This window comes from Bombus vancouverensis, unplaced genomic scaffold (genome assembly GCF_051014615.1).
Source record: "Bombus vancouverensis nearcticus unplaced genomic scaffold, iyBomVanc1_principal scaffold0030, whole genome shotgun sequence".
In the NCBI taxonomy this organism is placed as follows: Eukaryota; Metazoa; Arthropoda; class Insecta; order Hymenoptera; family Apidae; genus Bombus; species Bombus vancouverensis.
In genome coordinates this window covers 787,546-811,234 of record NW_027468921.1, presented here as the reverse complement: position 1 = coordinate 811,234, position 23,689 = coordinate 787,546, and the positions used below count along the sequence as shown (strand labels likewise).

At 33.8% G+C, this 23,689-nt stretch overlaps 2 protein-coding genes across 9 annotated transcripts; one reads left to right on the top strand and one right to left on the bottom strand.

Annotated features, from left to right (window-relative positions):
• Window positions 1–486: 486 nt before the first annotated feature.
• On the bottom strand, window positions 487–7,434 carry LOC143304318 (venom serine protease Bi-VSP-like). 5 transcript variants are annotated; one of them, XR_013061043.1, is made up of 7 exons: window positions 6,499–6,737; window positions 5,520–5,991; window positions 4,624–5,448; window positions 3,168–4,501; window positions 2,469–3,091; window positions 2,289–2,385; window positions 487–2,126 (listed from the first exon to the last, which is right to left on the bottom strand). XR_013061043.1 is itself a non-coding variant. In XM_076626779.1 (7 exons), exons 3-4 carry the CDS (start codon window positions 5,423–5,425, stop codon window positions 4,810–4,812), a joined length of 288 nt encoding a protein of 95 aa, XP_076482894.1. In that variant the 5' UTR covers window positions 5,426–5,448; window positions 5,520–5,991; window positions 6,499–6,737; the 3' UTR covers window positions 487–2,126; window positions 2,289–2,385; window positions 2,469–3,091; window positions 3,168–4,809. The 5 variants fall into 5 exon arrangements, 3 of the variants coding, with proteins under 3 accessions (XP_076482894.1, XP_076482895.1, XP_076482896.1); XM_076626779.1 differs by having other exon boundaries at window positions 3,168–4,965; window positions 5,294–5,448; XR_013061042.1 differs by lacking the exon at window positions 6,499–6,737 and adding an exon at window positions 7,409–7,434 and having other exon boundaries at window positions 3,168–5,448.
• A 2,005-nt stretch (window positions 7,435–9,439) lies between these two features.
• Window positions 9,440–23,091, top strand: LOC143304315 (uncharacterized). 4 transcript variants are annotated; one of them, XM_076626773.1, is made up of 9 exons: window positions 9,441–10,146; window positions 11,932–12,864; window positions 13,407–19,749; window positions 20,056–20,138; window positions 20,409–20,911; window positions 21,195–21,317; window positions 21,834–21,916; window positions 22,019–22,240; window positions 22,341–23,091. In XM_076626773.1, exon 3 carries the CDS (start codon window positions 14,298–14,300, stop codon window positions 15,429–15,431), a length of 1,134 nt encoding a protein of 377 aa, XP_076482888.1. In that variant the 5' UTR covers window positions 9,441–10,146; window positions 11,932–12,864; window positions 13,407–14,297; the 3' UTR covers window positions 15,432–19,749; window positions 20,056–20,138; window positions 20,409–20,911; window positions 21,195–21,317; window positions 21,834–21,916; window positions 22,019–22,240; window positions 22,341–23,091. The 4 variants fall into 4 exon arrangements, 3 of the variants coding, with proteins under 3 accessions (XP_076482889.1, XP_076482887.1, XP_076482888.1); XM_076626774.1 differs by having other exon boundaries at window positions 9,440–10,146; window positions 11,932–19,749; window positions 20,409–20,833; XM_076626772.1 differs by having other exon boundaries at window positions 9,440–10,146; window positions 11,932–19,749; window positions 22,151–22,240.
• The last annotated feature ends 598 nt before the right edge of the window (window positions 23,092–23,689 follow it).

Below are 23,689 nucleotides of genomic sequence, written 5' to 3'. Positions count from 1 at the left end.
TGTGAAGTGTAACGAATTATATTCGATTCGAGGAGATGTTAATGAATTACCCATTTCATATGTAATTACATGGAAATAAAAATCAACAGACAACGGAATTTCCAATATTTTTTTGTTTCGTCACGTCTTTTTCATAATATATCTTTTATAGGTACGTGATCTATTAATCGTTCGAATGGAAATAATTATTCGTATAATATTCAAATGATTCTAGCCATAAAATAAATTAAAACGATACCTGTCAATGATATGCAATCTGCGTATGACGTCAACCTCGATCTATGCTTATACAAGAAATTTTATCAATCAATGACTAGATATACAATAATCAAATATTATAAAATTTCCTGAAAACCTTTAGGTGTTAATATTAAGGTGTTAATATCTTTAATATTTGCAAGTTATTGTTTAGCGCTAATTAGTTAGAATGTAACAAGTAATTAGTTAGAATGTACCAGAATTGAGATAATTAAGCCACACGAACAATCTTATTTAGATCTTTTTAATTTTTTAATTCTCTTTTGCTCCAATACTTCGTAAAATTAATCTTCGTTAGCTACTACACTTCATAGAATGACAAGAGATAATTTTTCTTATATAACGTTTCATTCATAAAATCTATCATTAAAGTATATCTTCATAAAAATATCATTCCATACTAACGGTATATTTGGTGTCATACGAGATAACAGTTACCAGTGATGACATATGTAACTTTATAAAGATATCTCGTTTTATTATATATTAAAAGAATGTACTCATTGCTGCTATATTTCAGATGAAAAAAAGGAGGCAACGATTTTACAGTAAAATCGTTCGTTTACAACTGATTCATTTACATTTCATGATAATACTGTGCATTCTGAATATGCTATGATTTGGTTTAAAATAATAAATAGTCCATTCTTGCATACTATTGCTTCGGCTTTACTTGTATTTTCGATATTGGTATAAATAGAAAGACAATTAATGTCGTTCGAGTCTATTTTCGGATCATTTATATTACGTTTAATCCATATAGTTATTATATGAGACATAGTATCGTAAAATTTGGAAGAATAAAACGTTCGTACAGGATGTACATTTTATAAGAACTCCAACAAATCTGCGTGTGCACCTAAAATACAAACCGATAGTGATTGTTCATAAGTTTATATACATTATCTAATGTCAATCGAAGGTATCAATTCTTTTTCTCCATAAGAGTACTTTTTCATTTATATGTGTTCAAAAATACATGTGTTCAACCGTGAAGCATATGTCACCTACAACGAAAAAGAGTTTTCCTATACTTAATATTTCCTTTATATACCTATGAAAGTCTATTCTTCGCGTAGTATGAAATTATGAATAAATCTGGAATATTGTTCAATCTGAAAAGAAAAATAACTTATTGACATCATTCATTGATACGAGATTCAGAATGTTTGTTTTGTCTTGCAGAGAAAGAAGGCAGCCCTTTCTTTTAATGTGAAATAGAAAGCGAAAATTTGAAAACAGATTTTTTGGAAATTTACTTGCAAATATCGTTTTCAATATCGTGATTTTCTTCCCAATGGTACTGTACTTTCAAATTTTCCAGTATCCCTCTAAAAACAAAAAGTCGAACCTCGTTATCATTAACATAGGCATTACAAGGAAGAGAAGTATTAGAAAGCAGCTCCTTCTTATTATGGATTTCTTTATAATCGTGTAAATAAGAAATTCCGGAAATTTTTTCCTCAAGAATTTAATTCTTGTGTTTTGATTGATAATTATTACACTGCATACTAACTTTTCGCATACTGTTCGCGTCTAACAATTTCCTAATAATAACTACTTCAAAATTACATATGTTCTTGCACGAATTCAAAAGTACGTATGATACAATTACAATTGATTCTAAAATAATAATTATTTAAAGATATTAAGATACTAATTAAACGTTTCACTATATTTCAAAATCTGGAACAACAAATTTTTATTTATAAAAAATGAAACTGTCTTTATATATTCTTTGTCATGATGCTATTTCTTATTACCATGTCGACATTTTTTAAAATTCATTTTGTTATCTCTACGCAATATGAAAATTCATATACTGCTTAATATTTTTTACATATTATCCATCCACCGCATGATATCTCCTGAAAAATCAAAATATTAATGTTATATTATTACAATGCTTCTTAAATTTCAATTTTTGACAAATTTGAAATCCAATATATTTTGCACAATTATTATTTATCAAAAAATTCTAAGTTAGTAACTTTCTTTTCAAATGGCAAATAACATATACATTGACTTACCTGTAAGTTTTTGTTCCTAATCATAATTTCCTCTTATAGAACATCGTTATTGTTCTCATAATTACTACCAGTGTCATAGATATTGTAGTGGCTACAACTGAATTAATAGAAAATGATAAATAACTGTGTATAACACTAACACATAACTGTGTATAACAATGACACATAACTTTTACTTACATATCAGTCGATAAGGGATTACTGTGATATCCTGTTGATGTTTCTTAAGGCACTTGATTAGGTGCGATACGGTATCATTCCTTATGGTATACTGTAGATAAGTATTTTAGAAAATAACAAGAATAAATCTAAATTATTCAGAGGTTCCAGTTTCGGCTTAGACATAAATACAGGACCATTTGCAAAGAAGAAAGGGTGCGTTTCTACAGCCTCGTTATAGTAACCATGAATACCAATCTCTGAATTACTGGTTACTAAACATAAATATCCTATAAAATTTAATATATTTCTTTAATTTTTAATACATACATGAGATAGTAGTTCTAAATTATGAATCATCCTACCTGTGATATTACACTTTTCCTTATAATATCATCACTCAAGTGAACAACATTAAGATCATGTAAACCATGTCATCCTATCTTACTGTGAAGATACTTAGTTATGTTATCTAACGTTACAAAAATATCATCAAATTCAAGTCCTTTTATTCACATCACATGGCCACGGCGATCTGGTTCTTCGTTATATAATGTTCTAAAATTTGTCGTATATATAGGATGTACAAACCGTGATATCAAGGTATCAGTTCTTCCTTCCCAAGGGACAGTTTCATTAAAATTCTGATAGAAATAAAGATTAATTATTAATATTCTAACAATCATATATGTTAAATACATTATAGTCAACGATATATACCTGAGCGAATGTAGGGGTGATTCCTTGATAATTATAAATGTCATCAGCCCACATCATTGTGCCACTTCTTTGTACTCCAGCCTCTAGATTAACAGCCTAAACAAACATACAAAATTTTATAGAAGCTGTACAAAATATAGTATATATGAGCAATATTGAAGCGTTCAAGGGGATATAAAGGTAACGTACATCACATACACGTGTACTCTCATGCAACAAAATACAATTAGATTTAATAGTATAAGCTCTTTTATTCATCATAATAGATTGGAAATTTAAGTGTCTTACGAGGGTGAGTAAAAAGTTACCCGCTCTGTCGGTGTAGAATTTATTTTAAGCAATTGTCAAAAAAGACATACATCATTTTTTGACATAATCACTCAATTTCTGTATACACTTTGTCCATTTGCTGAAGGACCTTCGTATTTTCTCGTTAAAAAATGTTTTGGGCTGAGCTGCGAACCACGAATGCATCGTCGTCTTCACCTTTTCATCAGCTTTCTCGGCATCCATCTCGCACAAACTTTTTAAAACCCAAATCTGTCGTGCACTATTGCATAAGCAGAGCCGTGGCTGATTTGCAAATGATTTGCCACATTATCCAGTGTCACTCGTCTATTCCATAGAGCATAAGTTCATGAGCACGTTCAATGTTGTCATCGTGGATGTGGACGGGCGTCCAGCTGTTTTTTCATAACACTTGTGCGATCTTCTTTGAACTTTTGTGCCCATTCAAACACACTTCGTGACAAAACACTTTCTCCATAATGTGCATTAAATCTTTGATAAATATAGGCATCAAACATAACCTGCGACCACAAGAAACAGCATCCTGCACTGTTTTCCTGCAAATCGCCATTGAAAAGCGCCATTACTCGCGCAACGGTCACAAACGAATTGACGTAACACAATGAAACCTGCGCAGCAGCACTGAACAGATATTGACGTCATACGAAGAGTGCAGATGGATCAATACGGTCGACAGAAGTTTTAACTATCTGGAGTGCGGATAAATTTTTACCGAGAGTCGTATAGGAATCTATAATCTGTAAGTACACTTTTGGCTGAATGAAAATTTCTCTTACATATAGTCAAAAATGCAGAAACAGTGTATTGAATTGGAAAGTGATAAAAAATAAGCGAAGTTTCGAGGTTGCATGTGATTGCATGAGTACACAGGACGTTTTTAGCGAATAAAAAATAATTTTGAAAGACACGAGACTTATCTTGTATTTTATGCACTCTCTGTGTCCGAATCTCCAGAAGCTCTCTATCTTATGAAGTGTTTTAGATTAGCCGGAAAATTTTGTATGTACATAGAAGAAGTATACGATCTAGGTGGAATATTCCATTATTCTCTTGATACAACAGAAACGAAATTTACAGAACTTCTCAGAAAGTTGGTTTATTATTACCAAATTAATAGAATTAATATACGTTTATCATCTTTACATACCTAAGTCGTGGAGGTTTATCGTGCGTAAAAAATTAGTGTCGTTTCAAAGTTACATTTCGTACATTTTAAGCCTATAATTTGTAACGTACAAAACAATGTAAATTTGAGCTGTTTCTTATCTCCACAATAAGAAAATCCAACTTTACGTTTTTTACACAATGATATTTATGGAACAGTAATATCATATTATTGCATCGCTTGGAGAATGAAGTCAAGGTACGATGTGACCCTAGTGTAAACGCTGGGAAAGCCAGCTGTGCCGCACTTATAAGCGTAAGACACAATACCTATTAAATACGAGGTTAATTCATGTTGTATCAGCAGTGGTCCGCCGCGGTCAGCCTGAAAGGATCGTTAAATTTTTAATCAAAGATACTGAAATATATCGATCGAATTGTATTGAAATTATACTTATATACAGTAATAATCTTCTATTGATTTGTGTATAGAAATACTCCAATTTATAATGTACATGTTATATGTATTTTGAGCAAAACTAAGATTAGAAGGAAATTAGATTAAATACCATAATGAGGTGTGAGAAGTGGGCAAAACTATTAAATTGTGTTTATCTATTATTTCTAATGTTTAAGACGTCGATTTGATGTTAATTCGAATTGACGTGTCTTCAGATACCGTATAGTTTGTAGTAACTCTGTAACTTAATTACCGTACAAGAATCCTCTCCACCCTGAGCATGTTCGGCGCATATTATACCATCAGTGATATCAGGTGCATTAGGAAATTTGGAATAAGCTATTTTGCATTCGGCGTTCTTAATCACTGGCATTTGTACTTCCATTAATGCATTACGTCGTGGTCGTCCTACGAAGAAAATAAGAAAGATATTTAAGACTGGAACTGTTTAATTTTATTATAAAATTGATATCACTTACTATATCTTAACGCTCTCCATCCAGCAACAAGGAGGTTATAGCCGACGAAGTTGCTCTTTCGTAGGGGCTCTTTCGTACAAATGGGATATACGTACACTGAAAAATAAAAAAATAAATGAAAATGCAGGAAACGAATGACGAAAAGTATGAGAAAGAATTGTACACGCTTTATGACACAATATATATGTACAGTAAGAAATTTCAGGATATGATACTTCAGTAATACTCAATAGCATATATATATATATATATATATATATATTTGAGGAGTTACTCGAAAATGGCACCTCCTCCACCAATCTAAGAATGGCAATATTATGATTGTGTATGTTTTCTATTCCATCCATATGTGCACAATGTGCTACGGTCAAAACATGCCTAGCCGATATCAGGGAACCTCGGCACTTCCATAGTGGTTTGTCTGGGTTTCGGGGATTACGAAAACCTAATGCAGCGATCCATGGCCAAGCGCCTAAAATGCAATAGTCATAGTTGTGAATATACATAATTTTTTCTCACATAACGAGTAACAACGATTATTATCTATTCGATATTCGATCATACAGCAGACGATAAGTACATACGTACAAATACTCTGAAATAGAGATTTGATAAAGACAGAAATTAAATTTTTATTCCAGTGGAATACAAATTATTAAATAATTCTATATAATTTCTATTTGAACTATACTGAACTATAAAGTTCAAACGTGTAATTTCTGCCCTAACAGTTTTTGATCTCTATCCATATTATTACTCCTATATCAATTTTTTATTTCATGCAAAAAGATACTCTTCCTAACATGAAGTAAAAGAAAGAAATAATTCAAGTTAATAAGTAAAGTTACTACCGATAAAATCATAGCATTATTATTTAGTCTAATTGAAATGTACATTGATGTGCTGTTTAATGCCTTTAAAGTTCATTATTTGCAGTAAATGGCTTATTATTAATCGGAAAGAAAGACATAAAACGTACCAAGTTCAGCTGGTTTACCATCGACCACCCTGGTATGAGAGACGTTGCTAAAACCACGGTATGGTGGTCGCAAAGCCTTATACTTATACACAGTTTTTATTAAAATTTCTCTCTTCTCTTTGTTTGGATCGTTCGGACAGCAAACGATCGTAACATTGCCCTGGTATCTGCACACTGATCGTCTATAAAAATCGGTGGCTGTACGGTACTGTATCTGCCATATTTCTTGCAGAGGTTTACATTTTCTGTAGTCAAGGCACCTGCCTTCTTGATTGTCCGGTGTGGTACATTCTGGATCAAACAATTTTAAAACATTTATGCAGTTCAAAGATGCGTAAGAAAGCGACACCGATTACTCAACTTTCGAAGTAAAAAGCCGATCAAGTCCACCGGATTGCCCTACAGACACGTATTAATCCGTAAGAGTTAGTCATCATGTTGATAATAATTATCTAAAGAAACTTTTCACGTGAAAATATAAAATTTTAATTGATTAGATATTGTGTTAGCCATACTTAAGAAAGAAAATGAAAATGAATGAAATGAAAGAAAAGGACTACCTTCAACCTCATTTTTTAAATAAACACTTTGTCAGTTTTGCGGTAAATAAATTCTTAGGAATTCAGGACAGTTTTTAGTGAATCATTTTGTTTCGACCGTTCGCGGAGAGACGCGATCGCGAGATAGCACGTCAACGAGAGTTGTAAGTTCCCCTTACGATTAAATAATCGACGCCACGAACTGATCGATCCCCTTATTTCGATTATGATAATAAGGGTAGTTCAATGAAATTCCACAGAATTAACACAAATAAATTAATGTTTATTTCAACAACTTATTAACTAGAAAGATATAAAAGGAACAAAAAAAATGTAACTGCGTTTTGGTTGATAAGTAATGCGCGACATACCACATGTGTTGACGGTTCGACTTCTCGAAAAGTTCTGAACGCCTTTCGATTTTTTTCGTTTCTTCTGGAAGGCGACCCCCACTACGTTCGGATCACGCCACATTCTTTTACTGCGAGGTAAAATACGGGCCACGAGTCGACGTTTCTGGAAGTCGCCCTGCTTAATGAACCACGCGCTTGCCACTACAATGTTTGTTTGCCGGGCAGACGCGACGATCCGTCTGCGACATTATAGTGGCGCGATCGATAGTTAAGAATATGACCTATGGTAAGCCGCATGGCGTAACATTCTCCCCCCGTTGAGAGGGTACCGATCAAACTAGGGAGGTGTGGTTGAAGTTCCCATCTTATTTCGTCTCGGTGGCTAGTTGTTCGGGTTTCTCGAGATCGGGTTGAATTGGCAGTGGGACAAGCCTTTTGACGCCCCGATCCAAAATGCTCTTTGCCGTCTGAACTGTAGCTGTCCGGATGACACCATCGGCGCCTGGATGAACCTTGATAACTCGGCCCAGAGGCCAATGCATGGAGGGAACGTTGTCCTCTCTGAGGATGACGATTGTGCCCTTTTGGATGCCGTGTCCACCCTTGCTCCATTTATTGCGGTTGGTTAGCTCGTTCAAATACTCCTTATGCCAGCGGTTCCAAAAATGTTGTTTAAGCTGTTGGATATGCTGCCATTTGGAGAGTCGGTTCGATGGAATGTCTCTGAAATCTCGACCACGTAAGCACATTAATGAATCGCCAATGAGGAAATGTCCGGGAGTGAGGGCTAGGAGATCATTTGGATCGGTGGAGATAGGAGTTAGCGGGCGGGAATTGAGGACTGCTTCTATTTCTATGATAAGAGTATTACGGTGTTAAGCTCATATGTTTCTGTTTCTCCACTCGCGCTGCGCCATAATATCCTTTGATATTTCCGATCCTCTGGTCGTACGAGGAATTGCCGATACATTTTCTCGATGTCGCCAGTGAGTACGTACTGATGAGCGCGGAATCTAATTAATATACAAAATAAATTGTGAGTTGATTCGGGAATATAGGATTTCCCCATTTTCATGATTATCGTGATTTTTGTATAAATATATTTTTTAAGATACTAATAATTAGGTAGTTATAAATTAGTATTATCAATTATTTTGCATTTATAATTCCGCCTCTAGTATAAGTGTTAATTGAAAACTAACTTTATGTTTCAAAAGGTACTAGCAAAGTCGTTGAGTAACAAGCCACTGATGCTAACACAAATAGCATTGTCGTAATTAAATATTTCTAAATATTCATTTTTCATTTTGAACCTGTAGAAACAATTTATTATATATACTATTAGCTAAGTAATTGCATATTTAATTAAGTCGAAATATAAAACTTAGTTATTTTAATAATTTAAAAAATAAAAAACTGACAAACATTTCAATTTAATTTATGGTTGGAACAAAAGACAGTTATTTTTCATTAATTGAAATATTGCAATGCAGAGTACTTTCCAAAATACGCCGAGAGTATTCCTGATGATGAAACGAGCGTTGCTTCATCGAACGCAGCTAAAGAAAACAACATCTATGTAGTTGGTGGTACGATGCCTGAAATAGAGGGCGATAAATTGTACAATACCTGTACTATTTGGGGTCCCGATGGAACGTTGATAGCAAAACACCGAAAGGTAAGTAATATATTCCTTTATGGCTTTGAATTTGAAAATATTGGGGTGAAGAAAGTGACTCTATCTAGGAATAATTTAGGAATATACATATGTACATACGTATACTATAACCAATTCTATAATTTACGGTTTATAAAATACGTTATGATACGGGAAACGCCCATTTTTGTTGTAATGTGTTTGTTGTTGTATAAATTTTTCACATACTTAAAATATTATTATACTTATTTTTTCTCCTTTTTAAACATGATTAAATGATAAGATTTTTTAATAAAAGAAAGTGATAAAAACGCTGTCAGTTATTAAATAAAAAGTAATTGAAGTTTAGGAGTTGGTAACTTTGATATTAAATTACAAAAGTTGCAGCAATAGAATTAGCGACTACATTTTTATGTTATTAGGTACATCTATTCGACATCGACATTCCTAATAAGATTACTTTTCGAGAGAGTGATTCACTCAGTCCTGGTAACTCCCTAACGACGTTCGATGTGGAGGGCTGCAAAATAGGTATTGGCATTTGCTATGATATTAGATTCGAGGAAATGGCACGCATTTATCGGAACAAAGGTACAGTAACTGAATCGATCAATACTTAACTAGCAAAAAATTAAATATCTTTCTTAAATATATTCTATATAAAATTAATATAATCTGTAACTCTGTATAAAAAGAAGCTTAATTTAAAAAACCAGTATATTTGCTGAAAATGAAACAAATAAAAGAATTAAAAGCACAATAAGAGGACTGTCCTCGCATATTCAGAAATGATGGAATGTGAACCGTGCAACTACGAAGTTAATTGGTATTCGGTGGCTTCATATTTCCTGCTTCTCTGAGTTAGGTTGCCAAATGCTGATATATCCAGCGGCATTCAATATGACCACTGGACCACTGCACTGGTCATTACTTCAGCGTTTCAGAGCGAATGATAATCAATTATACGTTGCCTGCATATCACCGGCTCGTGTTCCTTAAGCAAGTTACGTCGCATGGGGACATACACAGTTGACCAATCCCTGGGGAAAGATTCTTTACGATTTGGAAACTCAAGAGAATATGGCAGTCACCGATATCGGTAATTTACAGCTTAAAATTAAAAGCGAGAGATCCATGATGTAATTAATTTTTAGTCTCGTTAATTTATCGATTTAGCCATCTTCCTCTGTATTTGTTGAATTTATTAGTAAGCATTACTTATTACTTCGTATGTTTCTTTTTTCTATCAGATCTAAAAGTTGTTGAGGAAGTAAGGGCTCAGATACCTACATTTTCTCAGAGACGTACAGATTTGTACGACACTGTCTGTAAGAAGGAGTAACTCTACACTAAAACAGAAAATGTTTTTTTATAATATTTCTACTACGATATCCTTTTTCTGTGAATTATTACTAATTTCTTATCATTTGTACTACATGAATGACTCAATTAAGAAAACCAAAACGTTATAAATAATAATCTGTATATCTTGTGTATCAACATGTAATTGGATATTATAATAATATAGGAATGCTATAATAATATAGGATAATAATATAGGAGAATAATAATATAGAAAAAAATACATGCTTTTAAACACCTTTAATATCGATCACATAAATTGTTATAATTCACAATGATTACGCATACATAAAAGACCCCTCGATAGTAAAATTTACGATCAAAAGGCACTTACGTATCGTTTAACAACATTTAATTTATAACACCTTTTAAACATTTAGACAGATTAACTCATAACACTTCTTATATATAAACATCAATTCGAAGTTATCGGCTTGGAGAAATTGGTCGATTAATACCTGTAGATTGTCTGTCTCGATGAAAGACTTAAAGAGAGCAAAAACATGATAATGCAGCTAATATAATATTCCTTCTTTCTTGTATCTGTCTGCCTCTCAGGTCGTTTTACTAATTACAATAAGTAATTTCGACTTCTTTGCGCTCTCTTTTAACGCATTCGAGACCGAAAGAAATTCATATCAGTCAGTAGGCAAGGGTATAATATACATATTTTATATATAACTTATGTAGTAATGTATATATCATGTTAATTTCATATTTTTTTCAATATAGAATTATTATATATATATATATATATATATATATATATATATATATATATATATATATATATATATAACTGTACATAATACATTATAGAATAACATAGTATATAATTTTATATTTTAAAAATATGAGGCATACTATTTAAGATTGTCATCGATTTAAAATCAAAGTATGAAAAGGATACCCTGGAGAGAGTAAAACACAGAATCATTCTAACTAAACATTCAGATCGTACCGACACCTAGGTATCGTCTTACAATTAAATCTCGGTCTCGAATGGATTAAAATGAAATACATACTTGCAGCTTCAACATCTTCAATATCGAGGAGATTCAAACTTTACAAATAAAAGCGGCCTGTTCCCCTTTCCACGACAGACTCTCATACCATATCCGCTCTTATCCAGGCTTTTACTTGAAACCAGCAATGCGTTCATTTACAATTTAAATTTACCCGGACCATCCATTGAATCGTCAGCCCTTTATAAATATATAATGAACCCAGAACATGTGCCTGTGCCCCTGGTATCGATGTTCGGCTTGTGATGTTCGTACCGGAACCTTCGCACAATTTCAATTTGTCACGCGTGAACATCGATTCTTCCAAGGGTCACAGCTTTATGCGGCTAAATCCTTTAGAACGATTAAAATGATACTAATGATATGGTATTTTTTACAAAGATTTAACATATCCATAAAATAGGAAGTTTCGTGCTCTCCTATTTTATATTAATTATAAATTAATAAGTTTTATATGTGTTATTTATAGATCTAATAAATTTTGTATTGGTTTACAGCAGGTGCTCCGGGTATAAACAGACGACAAACGAACAAATAGAAATTCAAACTATTGTCGTTGTTTAACTCGCATGGGACTATAACCTCGAATTGGACTTAAACGTTACGATCGTCGAGAATAATTACTATATGTACCCTGTACGACGGGCAGAGAATCTTAAGTTATTAACGGCAATTCCTTTGTGCATAATTCAGGTTTATTAACAACCTGTAATGGATAATCATCGATGAACTCTTTTTGAATAAAGTTCACATTTATAAAGCAAACACTATAAAATACGACAGGACAATTGTAATCGATAAATAACATTTTATTAGGATATTATAAGAAGCTAAGATATCGAGGTACATTAAAATTGAGTCCGCTGCAACCCTCATGACATTTAAAATCCTACGCGTATATTGAGTAAAGTTGTTATATTAAATATAATCATATTAAATACAAGCTCGTCCGCTGGATTCCCAAATTATTTGGTTAAATACTTTGAATACGAGAATACCGAGTGTTAACAGTAGTAAATCCTCTGTATGGTATGTTTACTTTGCTATCTTGAATAGGTAAATAACATTTCACTTTAACGCATTTAACCAATATTAACATTTAACATTTAACCAATATTATACGCATATGCACATAATGTTACTGTTACATATTGTTGAGGTTATTCGGTGTGTAAACAGAGAAAACACGTGGATAAATTGTAAGGTAGAAAATATATTTAAATAGAAGTGTAATAAGTAAAAATACAATTTGAGCTGGTCCAGATCCGCACGCTAGCTGTGTTACCTAATAACTGAAAAAACCCCGAAGCCAACGTCGCCTGTCTACTGTTTATGGCCTGACTTCGTCGCAGTCTTTTGTCTACGCGCTGTCGATGGCTTCAGTGCTTGAGAAAACTAAAAAGGCCAGATGTAGAGTTTTCTTAGAAGTGGTAATCACTTCAACACATATAATGATATATACGTAGATATACACGTTAATTAAATCCTCTATATGGTATTTTTATATCAGTATCGTAAACATTGTAAACCGGAAATCTTTTATTACACACGTACATATATAGTCAATATTATTGTTACATATAGTGATACATACGTTGATCCACACATTAATTAAATCCTCTATATAGTATTTTTACTTTGCTATCTTGAATAGATAAATAATCTCGAATATAGACATACAGGTACACTTACGTTGATATACACCTTTGTACAAGGTGTCAAAAAATTTTTTATCACGGCGTTTTTTTAAGACGATTTTATAGCTTCGAAATTGATCTTGACACGATTTTCAATGTCAAATTATTTTTCTATTGCATCATGTGATACTCATTAGGAGGAACAAAACTTCTGTTTTCTTAGAAAAAATGTTTGAAATTTCATTAATTCCTAGATTGATTTTATTTATACTTTAAGGTCAGATATGACATCAAATAATGTCAATACTAATATCTGTTTATTTGTCAATTTACAGCATCTGAAAAACAAGACATCTTCGAGACAGCGTGGGGTTTCTTTCCAACTTTCTTAACTTTCAACAATAAAATTTTCGTCAAACGATACAATCTATCCAACAAAGTTCTTGTACACAGCCAATCTCGTAAGAACATAGATCTTCTTCAAGTATTATTCTTCACAATGCTTCGTGTGGAATTTCTACTTGACGAGTTATTATTAAACGATTAAAAGCTTATTATTATGCGATAATGTAATATCGTAGAATAGCTTTGATTGGAGATCGGCTGAAATTAGAAAACACCGTGTACGCCGTCTTTTTGTGGTTTGTTTACATCCAAGAGCGCCTAGTAACAGTGACGCGAGAAAAGATAAGCAGCGTCAAAACAGAAGTACGGTTTCATATTTCAAGGAGTGGCAATCGAGAGGCCAGAGTATGTGAGCCGAAAAGTGTGTGTGTGTGTGTGTGCAGGACCGAGCAGGAATGCATTGGCGAGGTTCAGAGTTGATCGAGACGGCGAAGCATAGAGTCGTTAGAATTGAGTTGCGAGTGTTGTCGAGTGTTAGAGTTGCTAGTGAGAGAGAGAGTTACCAAATAGTTGTCAAGTTATTTGATGTAAATACGAGCGTTGCATTTAGTTTTCCTGTTAATCAAACATCGTTTCTCTGTCTAACTAATATCTGTATTTTCAATCCATTATTAATAAATTATAATTAATCGGATAAAATTACACCTTTAATATATTCCGATATTACAATAACTTACCTTTTTCTACGTCAATGGACACGAAAGACGTTGAGTGAGGAATTAGAACAAGTGTGGATCGTTGGAAACCACTATGCTGCGGTCTACCATTCGTTTTACCCTACATATACCACGGAACAAAGGGTAATTTTCACCGGCTTGGCTATGGCTACTGGTGTGGATCCAAGTATTCGGGCCATACTAGACGCTATGCAGAAGCAGAACGAAATCAAGTTAAGAAAACTGTTAAAGGAGACTATTAAAGCAGCGACTAGTCGGAGTTATCAGGGTAGTTTAGTTTCTAATAATTTGAACAAAAGCTTGGAGAAAACAGACGTTACTGTAGGAAATGAAGAAATGGTTTTGAAAGAATTTTCAAAAGAATTGCAGTCTAATGTAGAAAATTCTTATGAAAAGAAAGTATCAATTGACACCGCTTCACAGGATTATATTTTCATTAAAACAGACTTAATGTTTGATGTCAATAGCTCAACAGAATACCAGAAAGAGTCTGTGAAACGAAGGAAAGAAGATATTGCAGTATTGTATAATGATTTGTCACCATCTTCGTCACAAGATACTCAAAATTTACAAGAATGGTTTGACAAAAAAAGTAAAAGTTTAGGAGAAGCAGAAAAAGATCATAACAAGAAGGATAATATTTCAATGAGAAATATTTTGGACGGCGATACAAATAAAGAAAACCAAATTGAAACGAAGGAATTAGAAGCAGTTAGTAAATCAACTGCTGAAAATGATACAAAATCAATAGACAACGTTGAACAAAATATATCATTAGAATCCATACAAAAAGCAAGAGATAATGCTTACAATAATGAACATTTGCTTATAGAAGAAGACCAAATGATGACAGCGAAAAATGCGTGTGACACTACAGAATCAAAAACTTCAGCAGATCTTATGTCGAGAAATTTAGATGCTAATACACAAGAGAAGTCTTTAGAGAATAAAGATGACAAGAATCCATCTCCATCTATGTTAGATAGTAGTAAACGGAGCAGTCGTTATAATGTTGCTGCAAAGCCTGCTACTTCGCCAAAATTTGAAGAAATTGTTTATAATCAAACCAGACAATCAAACACAAATAAAATTTTGCGAAGCGCTTTAAAGACGAAATTAATCGAAGACAAGTCTGAAATAATTAATAAACAAAAGGCATCGGAAAATGTAGAAAATAAATTTGCCAAAGAAGAAAAAAGAGGTGTTAAACAAAAATCAATTTCAGATAGTGAAAACGAAACAACTGATAAGTTCGTCAACGAAGGGAAGTTCTTTTAACGAACACAGCTAGTGATAGCGATAGGTATAAATCTGTAGAAAATGATAATGCAGTAACGGGTGTAATAATAGCAACTGATGAAGCGAAACATAGAGGCAGACCTAGGAGATCGGATAAAGTCGAAGTTAAAGAAGATGAAAATACAAGTGTAAATTCCGACCAATTGCGGGGAGACGTAACCGCGAGGAGAGACGTCAACGGGGGTCGTAAATCCCCGTTACGATTATAACAATCGACACCACGAATTGATCGATCCCCTGATTTCCGTTGAGATAATAGGGGTGATTGAGTTTGTATAACACTGTGATTCACTGAATTATAAATTATATATTTCCAACACTTAGATTACACTGACGTAGAGAAATAAATAGTTAACAACTTGTCGCACGAAGATGTGATAGATATGTACGCTAGAGCAGGGCTCTTATAATGGAAATTAATGTATTAATGGACTTAGCACTATAATATATTTAGGAGAGAAGATGTATGTTCGACAACACCGAGAACCGACAAAAGATTTTCGTGAAGTATGCGACTCTCGCGCTATGTGTAGACTGCCGCGTTAGGCGTTAGTTTTTAGACTGACTGTCGCTCTTTTTCTAATACAGAAGAACAGTTCGGTGTGGGTGTGCCCCTGTGCCTAAAGAACGCGGATTCGTTGTTCCCACTTTCGTTAGGAAAAGTGAGGGTAACGAACCGCGGTGTCGATGGTCATGACCTGCACTACTGCTCGAAGGGATGAGTAGGAAGTCTCCTACCATCGTGGTGGATAGATGACTGTGTGCGTGAGGAAAACATAGCTTGTTTTATTAGAGGGCTATTCGGATTTTCCTAATGGGTGCATACCCGCTTTCTCCGTGTTTTAAGTACGCCTAATAAACCCAAGGACCTCTCTAAAAACCGACTGTGTTTCGAGAATATTTTTAAGCTTTAGAAATTCTTCAAGACAAACGGATTGAAGACACATGGCGAAACAATACAGGGAAGTGAAAGTTATGGTGGGTCCTTAGGTTTATTGAGGGTCGAAGTGACGTTACGCAGGCCGGTTGTTGTCCGGTCGCGCGGGCTGGCGCGGGCTGGCGTGCAGATGTTTTAGGCGGCGTAACAACAAGGAAGATCCTAGAAAATGAGAAGGGTGGATTAGAAGAACGAAGAAAACTCGAAGAAGATACAGAGACAGAAGTCAATTCAAAAGGTATATTAAATAATAAGTGCGATTTACTTGATACCGAAAGAGCTATTGAAATTAATGATACGGTTCAAGATATTAAATTCACTGAAGGTAGAAGCCGCACTCAAAATGATATGGAAGATGTAGTAGAAGTTTCACAAGAATTATCTAATAAAAGTAAGTTATCAGAAATAAGGATTGCACTTAACAAAATTGAATATACAAAAACTATTTTACGGAATAAAAAGAATTCATTAGAAAGAGAAAGAGGAGTAAGGGAAAAGAAGAAAATGTACAGACAGAAATTATTTCAAAAAATATATCAGATGATAAATGTGATTTGCTTTAGAAAAAAAAAAAATATTATCCACAAACTACATTAGGAATTTATCTATTTTAGTGGGGACAAAGAGAAAGGATAGAGGAGTTGATCAATAGACTGTGGATTTTGAAGCGTTTATGAAAAACTTACAATTTTAATAAAATATTCAATGTGAAGTCTTTGTTATAATATTCAGATAGATAGATGAAAAAAAACTGAATTTGCATAATTACTCATGGCTTATTGATCAATCATGCGACTCGTTCAGAGGTAACTCGAGTTGTAAAGGCGACAATTTATTAAAAATGGTATATCTGACGTACGATGCATTTGCTCATGTTAAACTATTTAAATAAGTATAAAAATCACGCGAAAAAAAAATCTACTGAAAATAATGTTGAACTAGTTAATAATAATAAATCATATAGTGAAACACAAACCTTAAATCAAGATTTTAAGTTCAAAAAAAAAAAGAAGAAAGAAGTTGATAAAATGACAGCAACATGTAGCAGCAGGCGAGAGAAAATAAGCCAAATTTCTAAAAGAAGAAACGATGCTCAAGAACTCGGAATTTCTCGAGTGGATATGCTAAACAACGAATTTAATGAACAGTTGAAAGAACGTGAAACAGCAATAGAAGACTTACATCAAATGTTAAAGCACCAATCGGAAATTCATAAAGTTACCTTAAATGAAGCAAGTTTGAAAATAGGAGAACTGCAGAGTGCAGTGTATCAATGTGCACTAAAAATGCAAGCGACGTGACGATTACTTTTAGAACACCACAAGCACCACGAAAACACAATCAAGACCAAACAAGATCAAGTTCAAAAGTGAAGTTACGTGAGCTTATTACTGCTAACGACCAAAAATTGAATTACGATCCCGAGCATCAACTCGCTGATCTTCAAGTAGAATGTTCCGACAAAGACAGGACGACACAAGAGTTCGAGAAGCACATAGAGGACATGAAGGAGGAAGTGCAAAAATTAGAATTGCAACTCGACGAGTTACAAAAAAAAGAAAAACACACACGCACGTAAAAAGAGTTCAATCTTTTGGAATACAAATTGAAGAACTAACAATAAAATTAGAAGAAATAACACAGAAGAAATAAGTCACAAATATGAAATTGCCTGATGGCTGATGTTGATCGTTGACGTTTATAATGAAAGAATTTCGTCAACGGCGCCATCTGGATCCTTGTTGAAAAATTAAAATAGCCGCAACAGCACCATTAAGCTCATTACCCAGAGTAGCTCTTGTTGCTGAGTCGTGGAGGAATTCTTATCATCAACGACATAAACTATACCAGTTCCGGTAACGTTCTTCAGATGGTCCAGGCACTCGAACTCGCAACATCGCTCTCCAACACGGAATTTCTTGCATGTCTGTAGTAAAAAGAAATCGATCAATTGTACAGATCAATCGTCACTCGACTGCTCGAGAATTCAGATCATCCAGAGAATAGAATAGAGACGTGGAAAAATGTAGTGCGATCATCGCAGTGGGAGGAAATAGGGGGATAGGGACCAAATGAATGAACGAGATGTTAAGGACAACTGACGATAAGTTCTTCTTTTGTCGAGAATTGCATGTTTGTGAATGGTTTGTGGGTGGTTAGGTGGAGAGAATTGAAGAGTTTGGAGGTGACTGGAAGAGTGTTTTGGGCAAGGTAGATTGCAGAATGGTTGCGGTAGCATTGTGTTAATTATGGGTTTGTACATGTAATCTTTGTATGTATCACTACATACAACCTAACGTATATTTTTAATAATACATCAGAGTTTTAGTTATTTCATAGCTATGAATTTTATACTCTATAATCTTGACGTTTTATTTCACAGAAGCGTTTGAATATCCATAAAAATTAAATGAACCAATGTATTCATTATCTTATAGAGAAGATATATTATTTTTAATTATGTTCCAATTATTTATCATGATCCTGATTTCCTTATTCTGAAAATTTGAAAGAAAGTTTTGTAGTTTGATACTTTCAGCGACAAAGAGTCAATATTGCTTTAGTATATTTCGTCACATATACATGTATATCTATATGTCGGAGATGAAAGGACACCGGAACCTTTGGATAGCCCCGCAACATTGCAATCTAAAGTCTACTATAACTGTAACTAAACTATTGTAGTTATTCAATCCGATTGTAATTGTTCGAGATTAGTGACGGTGAGCTTTGGCTCGAGGTGACAGTCTGTCGCCCAACGTAGCCGCGGTCAAGGGATGAACGCTTTGCCTAACAAAGGTATGGAGTAATTCTATAGCTCTCCTTAAAAGAAATATTCGTGGCGACACGCGACTGTAAACATTCCAACGGTTTCTGTCCCGTGGCTCGCCACACGCAGACCCTATTCTTCGAGTAAGATGATTGCCAGATGTCGATGCGTCTCCGCAGTACATGTTCGGCTAGCCCGAGGGCCCGTTATAAATCTTAAGGTTTAGTTAACTAAAGTCCTTCAAACAGACGAACAGTCTTTGTCCCAACTACGGGAAGATAGGGGAGACATATTTTTCAACGAGCGGCGTCTCCCACTAGCAACTTTCCCTCGAGGGCGGCTAGCATCTTTTTCTAACCACCGATATGGAGGTTGACCAATTAGCAGCAACGCCAATTTCCCTTACTTTCTGAACGAAGGCTTTTCTCGACGAATCCGATGATCTCGTGTCCTTAGACACACCCCATTATAGTTTTCCTCTGTGGCATCATCGGGACGGGAAAGGCATTCTCGCTCGCGATCTCATCGATGAAAAGAGTAACATCTTCGCGATCAGTGGTTATTTCACGTTTTAACCAGACTTAGACTTTGTGAGTACGTTCATCTATCATCCCGTCGACCGCGGATTCGTTATTGAACCTAGGATCATTGTCATTAGTTTCTCGAGTACCTAACTACCACGGTTACTTGTCCGGTTCTATAATAATCGTATTTGCACTAGTCAATGTCTTCTCTATTGCATAACGACAACGTGTAACCCAAAGGAAGATTTGTTTCACGCCCCTAACCCTAATTCTAATGTAAACCCGACATATATATATATAGAAAGAAAATTTTTATATTTATATGTATTATTATTATTTTTTTTTTATTGTTAAAACCTTGTTTTATTTTAGGTTTTATGTACGTGTTATCGGTAAAAATAAATATCATGAATGCTACTTGAGTTATAATTATATAGATATATGCATACGTACTGGTAAGTAGTATGAATGAGATTTGCTTTATTGTTATAAATATATAAATATATATTATCGATAGGAATAAATATTACAAGTGTACCTTGTCTTCGAGTATATATATATGTGCGTGCAATGGTAAATACGACGACTCAATTTTATGAGTCACTTACATTATCAATGAAAGTGAATGTCATAAATATCGCCTATTTTACAACATACGTGTATATATATATTGGTGAACATAAGTGAAAATTATATGCATAGTTATGAATGTTGTTTGTTTACAGGTGGATAGCATCAGTACTTGGTTTCGTGGGTGGCGTACCAATACTTTACAGTTCCTCTGTGCGGATTGCTATTCGTGTTCTTCCGTCCGTCGTTCAGAGAATGGTTGATGAGTTCGCCATCAGTTCTGTACACACATATAAAAATAGTTAATATATATATATATATATCATTTATATAATTTTCTTTTGGATCTGTTCCCTTGTATGAATACCGTATCTTTGTATATAATATAATATATATAATATGTTATAATTATGTTAGTTGTTATTTATTCCTTAACTCTCTCCCTTTTTCTTGTGTTTTTTTTTCTTTTTTTTTATTAGTACCTAACATTGCTATTATGATGCCGTATTATATTGCATTAGCTGTTATTTGTATGTGCGCGCGACAAATTTTTCAACATGGTCGCTCGCGTGTCTCTTTGGTATGGCGTTGGTTTAATGTCAACAGTGACGTGTTGTTGAAATAACTAATTAATTGTTAATCACTATAATTTTATTTGGTAGTGTTCTGTAATATTGTTTTGTGTATTGCATTACCAGTTATTTCGTGTGGCATAACTTTATTCCTTTGCACTGAGTTCAATCATGTCTTGTCGCCAATATTCAGTTAGTCCATCTTGGTTAATTTCTAACCCATTTATGTGTTTATTGACCTTTCCTTATTTTCCCTATTAATTTATTATTGCGTGTACTTGCTATTTGTTATTATTTTATGTAATGGAACAGTTCCTTATTAGTGATTAAAATTTATTTGTTAGATTAACATTGTCTGTAATTCTTTAGATTCTACTTATTTGATGCTGCGTCACTTACCTGGATCATTCCCACAACGTCGTCCAATTCTTCGATATGCCTTGGATACTTACTACGGTTGCCTTCAATCGTCTTATATCTGTGGCTATAAAGGTACTGTTTAATTCATTTAATTTAATATGTGTATAGTGCATTGTGTGTGCGACGGCTATTGTGCATTACAAAATCCACTTCTACATGTTAGATATAATAATATAACAATACTACGTAGATTAATACATAATAAAATATCCTTTTACTCCGGTTATATTTATTACTAACTCACAATTAATCTATGTTAATTATTTTCTAACCACTTTCTATATTTATCAGCTATTTTATTTCTTCTTGTTAATCTGCGAAATCCATGCATGTACACTTCCTTGTATGGTGATTGATTGTTCATGAGGTAAGTTGCATTTTCACTGTTTTCGTTATTCGTTGAACTAACACGTTTTACATTCAAACAGTAATTGGAGCACTCGTAATAAACTTCTTTTCTTTTTCCAAGTTTCCGCTATCTGTGTCATTCAACGAACAGTGCCACGCCTCCACAGCACCGTTATAACATTTAGCGATGCTGCTCTTTGCATTACGGCAATTGGAGTTAATTCGTTCGTTTATTTTCAGCTGGTGCATGGTGTTCCGCAAGCTGGGAGCCATAACCTATTTTGCACGTAGACCTTCTTGTATAATGATTACTTGTTTACAAGGTAACTTTCACTTTCCCTCTTTTAATTATTTACTGAATCGACACGTTGTATATTCAAACAATAATTGGAGTACACATAATAATTTTCCTTTTTTCTTTTTAGGTTTTCACTATCTGTATTGTTCGACGAACGGTGTCACACCTCCTTTTGATTTATCCATAATATAGTTATAACATTTAGTAACCTTGTATTTTGCACTGAGACAATTGAAACTAATTTATTCACTTATTTCAGGTAGCTGTCATACATTGCATTCCACGAACAACAATCCATAACTTATACCTGCACGTACACTTTCTTGTGTGCTGATCACTTGTTCACAAGGTAACTTTCACTTTCGCTAGTTAATTGTTCATTGAGTTAACATGTTTTATATTTAAGCAATAATTGAATCACGTATAATAATTTTCCTTTTTCCTTTTAGGTGTTCGATATCTGCATTATTCGACGAACAGCACTATAACATATACTACCGCACTACGTTGTCCAATGAAATCGCTTTATTCATTGCTTATTTCGATTATGCGCCAGTTTCAACTTGTTTAAATGCACCAGTCGCGGAATCCCTTTTACTTCAATCTTGACGTTTTGGTTCTGCAAGATTTCTAGCACTTTGTGTGGTCCAGTATATTGATCGGAGAATTTTCCTTTACTGGGTTCTTTTAGTAGATATATCGAATCTCCTATTTTAAAATCTTGAGGGTTGATTCGTCGATCGTAATATTCTTTTGGTCTTAGTTTGAATTTTATCAAATTTTCTCTTGCCATTCGTTGTACAGTGTTAATTTTATTGAACAGATCTTCGAGATATTCTGCGCATGTTGGTTCCATGTTCTCTTCGATTGTTACTTCACCGACAGGTTCTCTGGCTAGATGTCCAAAACTAATTTGTGCGGGGAGAATTTCGTTCCTTTCCTTCATTTTAGTTTTTATTTTGCGCCAAGACGCAAGTTTACTGACATCGATCCAATTATCCAATTGCTTGCTAATAGCATTCAAAATACAAATTTTTGAAAGTGCCGCAGCCATATTAACCCAAAAATATTTTGTATATAGTATAGTTTGATACCATTTATATTTTCTTGGGGCAATTATAAGATCGACACTACCTACTATGTTACCTACGTCAAATATTAGATGTAGTAACCAATAAAGTATTTTTAATCCAATTATAATCCAATGGCTAGCGTATTTATTCAAGTTTTTATATATATCTTCGACTGGTGATTCCTTATTTTCTCCCTTTTGATTTCTTTGAGCTCGTTGAACTTGCGTTTCTTCAGCTCGAAAATGTTTAGAATCCTTTTCCTTAGTTACCCTTTTTTCTTCTTCATTTACTTTATTCACAACACCTTTATTTTTCTCTACCTTTTCAGGATGAATAGTTTCACTGGAAGTGCTTATTTTAATTAAATTATTATTTATTTGTATGGAACGTTTAAGAATATTTTCGGTAGATTTAGAATTATTCTTTGAATTTTTATTACAAACCTTTTTGCTTATAGATTCTGTTTTGGATTTAGGGATAGCTATATTTTTATTTTCTATAGTGTGATCTTCCTTGCAATTTAATGATTTGGCTTTGAGTTCGATAAAGTTTCCTTCTGATGGTTTTATAGAAGTTTTTGAGTGAGATACACTCGCTATCTCTTTTCCTATTATGGTTGAAACATTCACGAATTTCGTGGAGTCTTGCTTTTGTATCTTTGCCAAGTCGAACGTGGAGAGGCAATTCGCACTTTCCGGCGGGTCCAATATCTCTGTGATATTAGG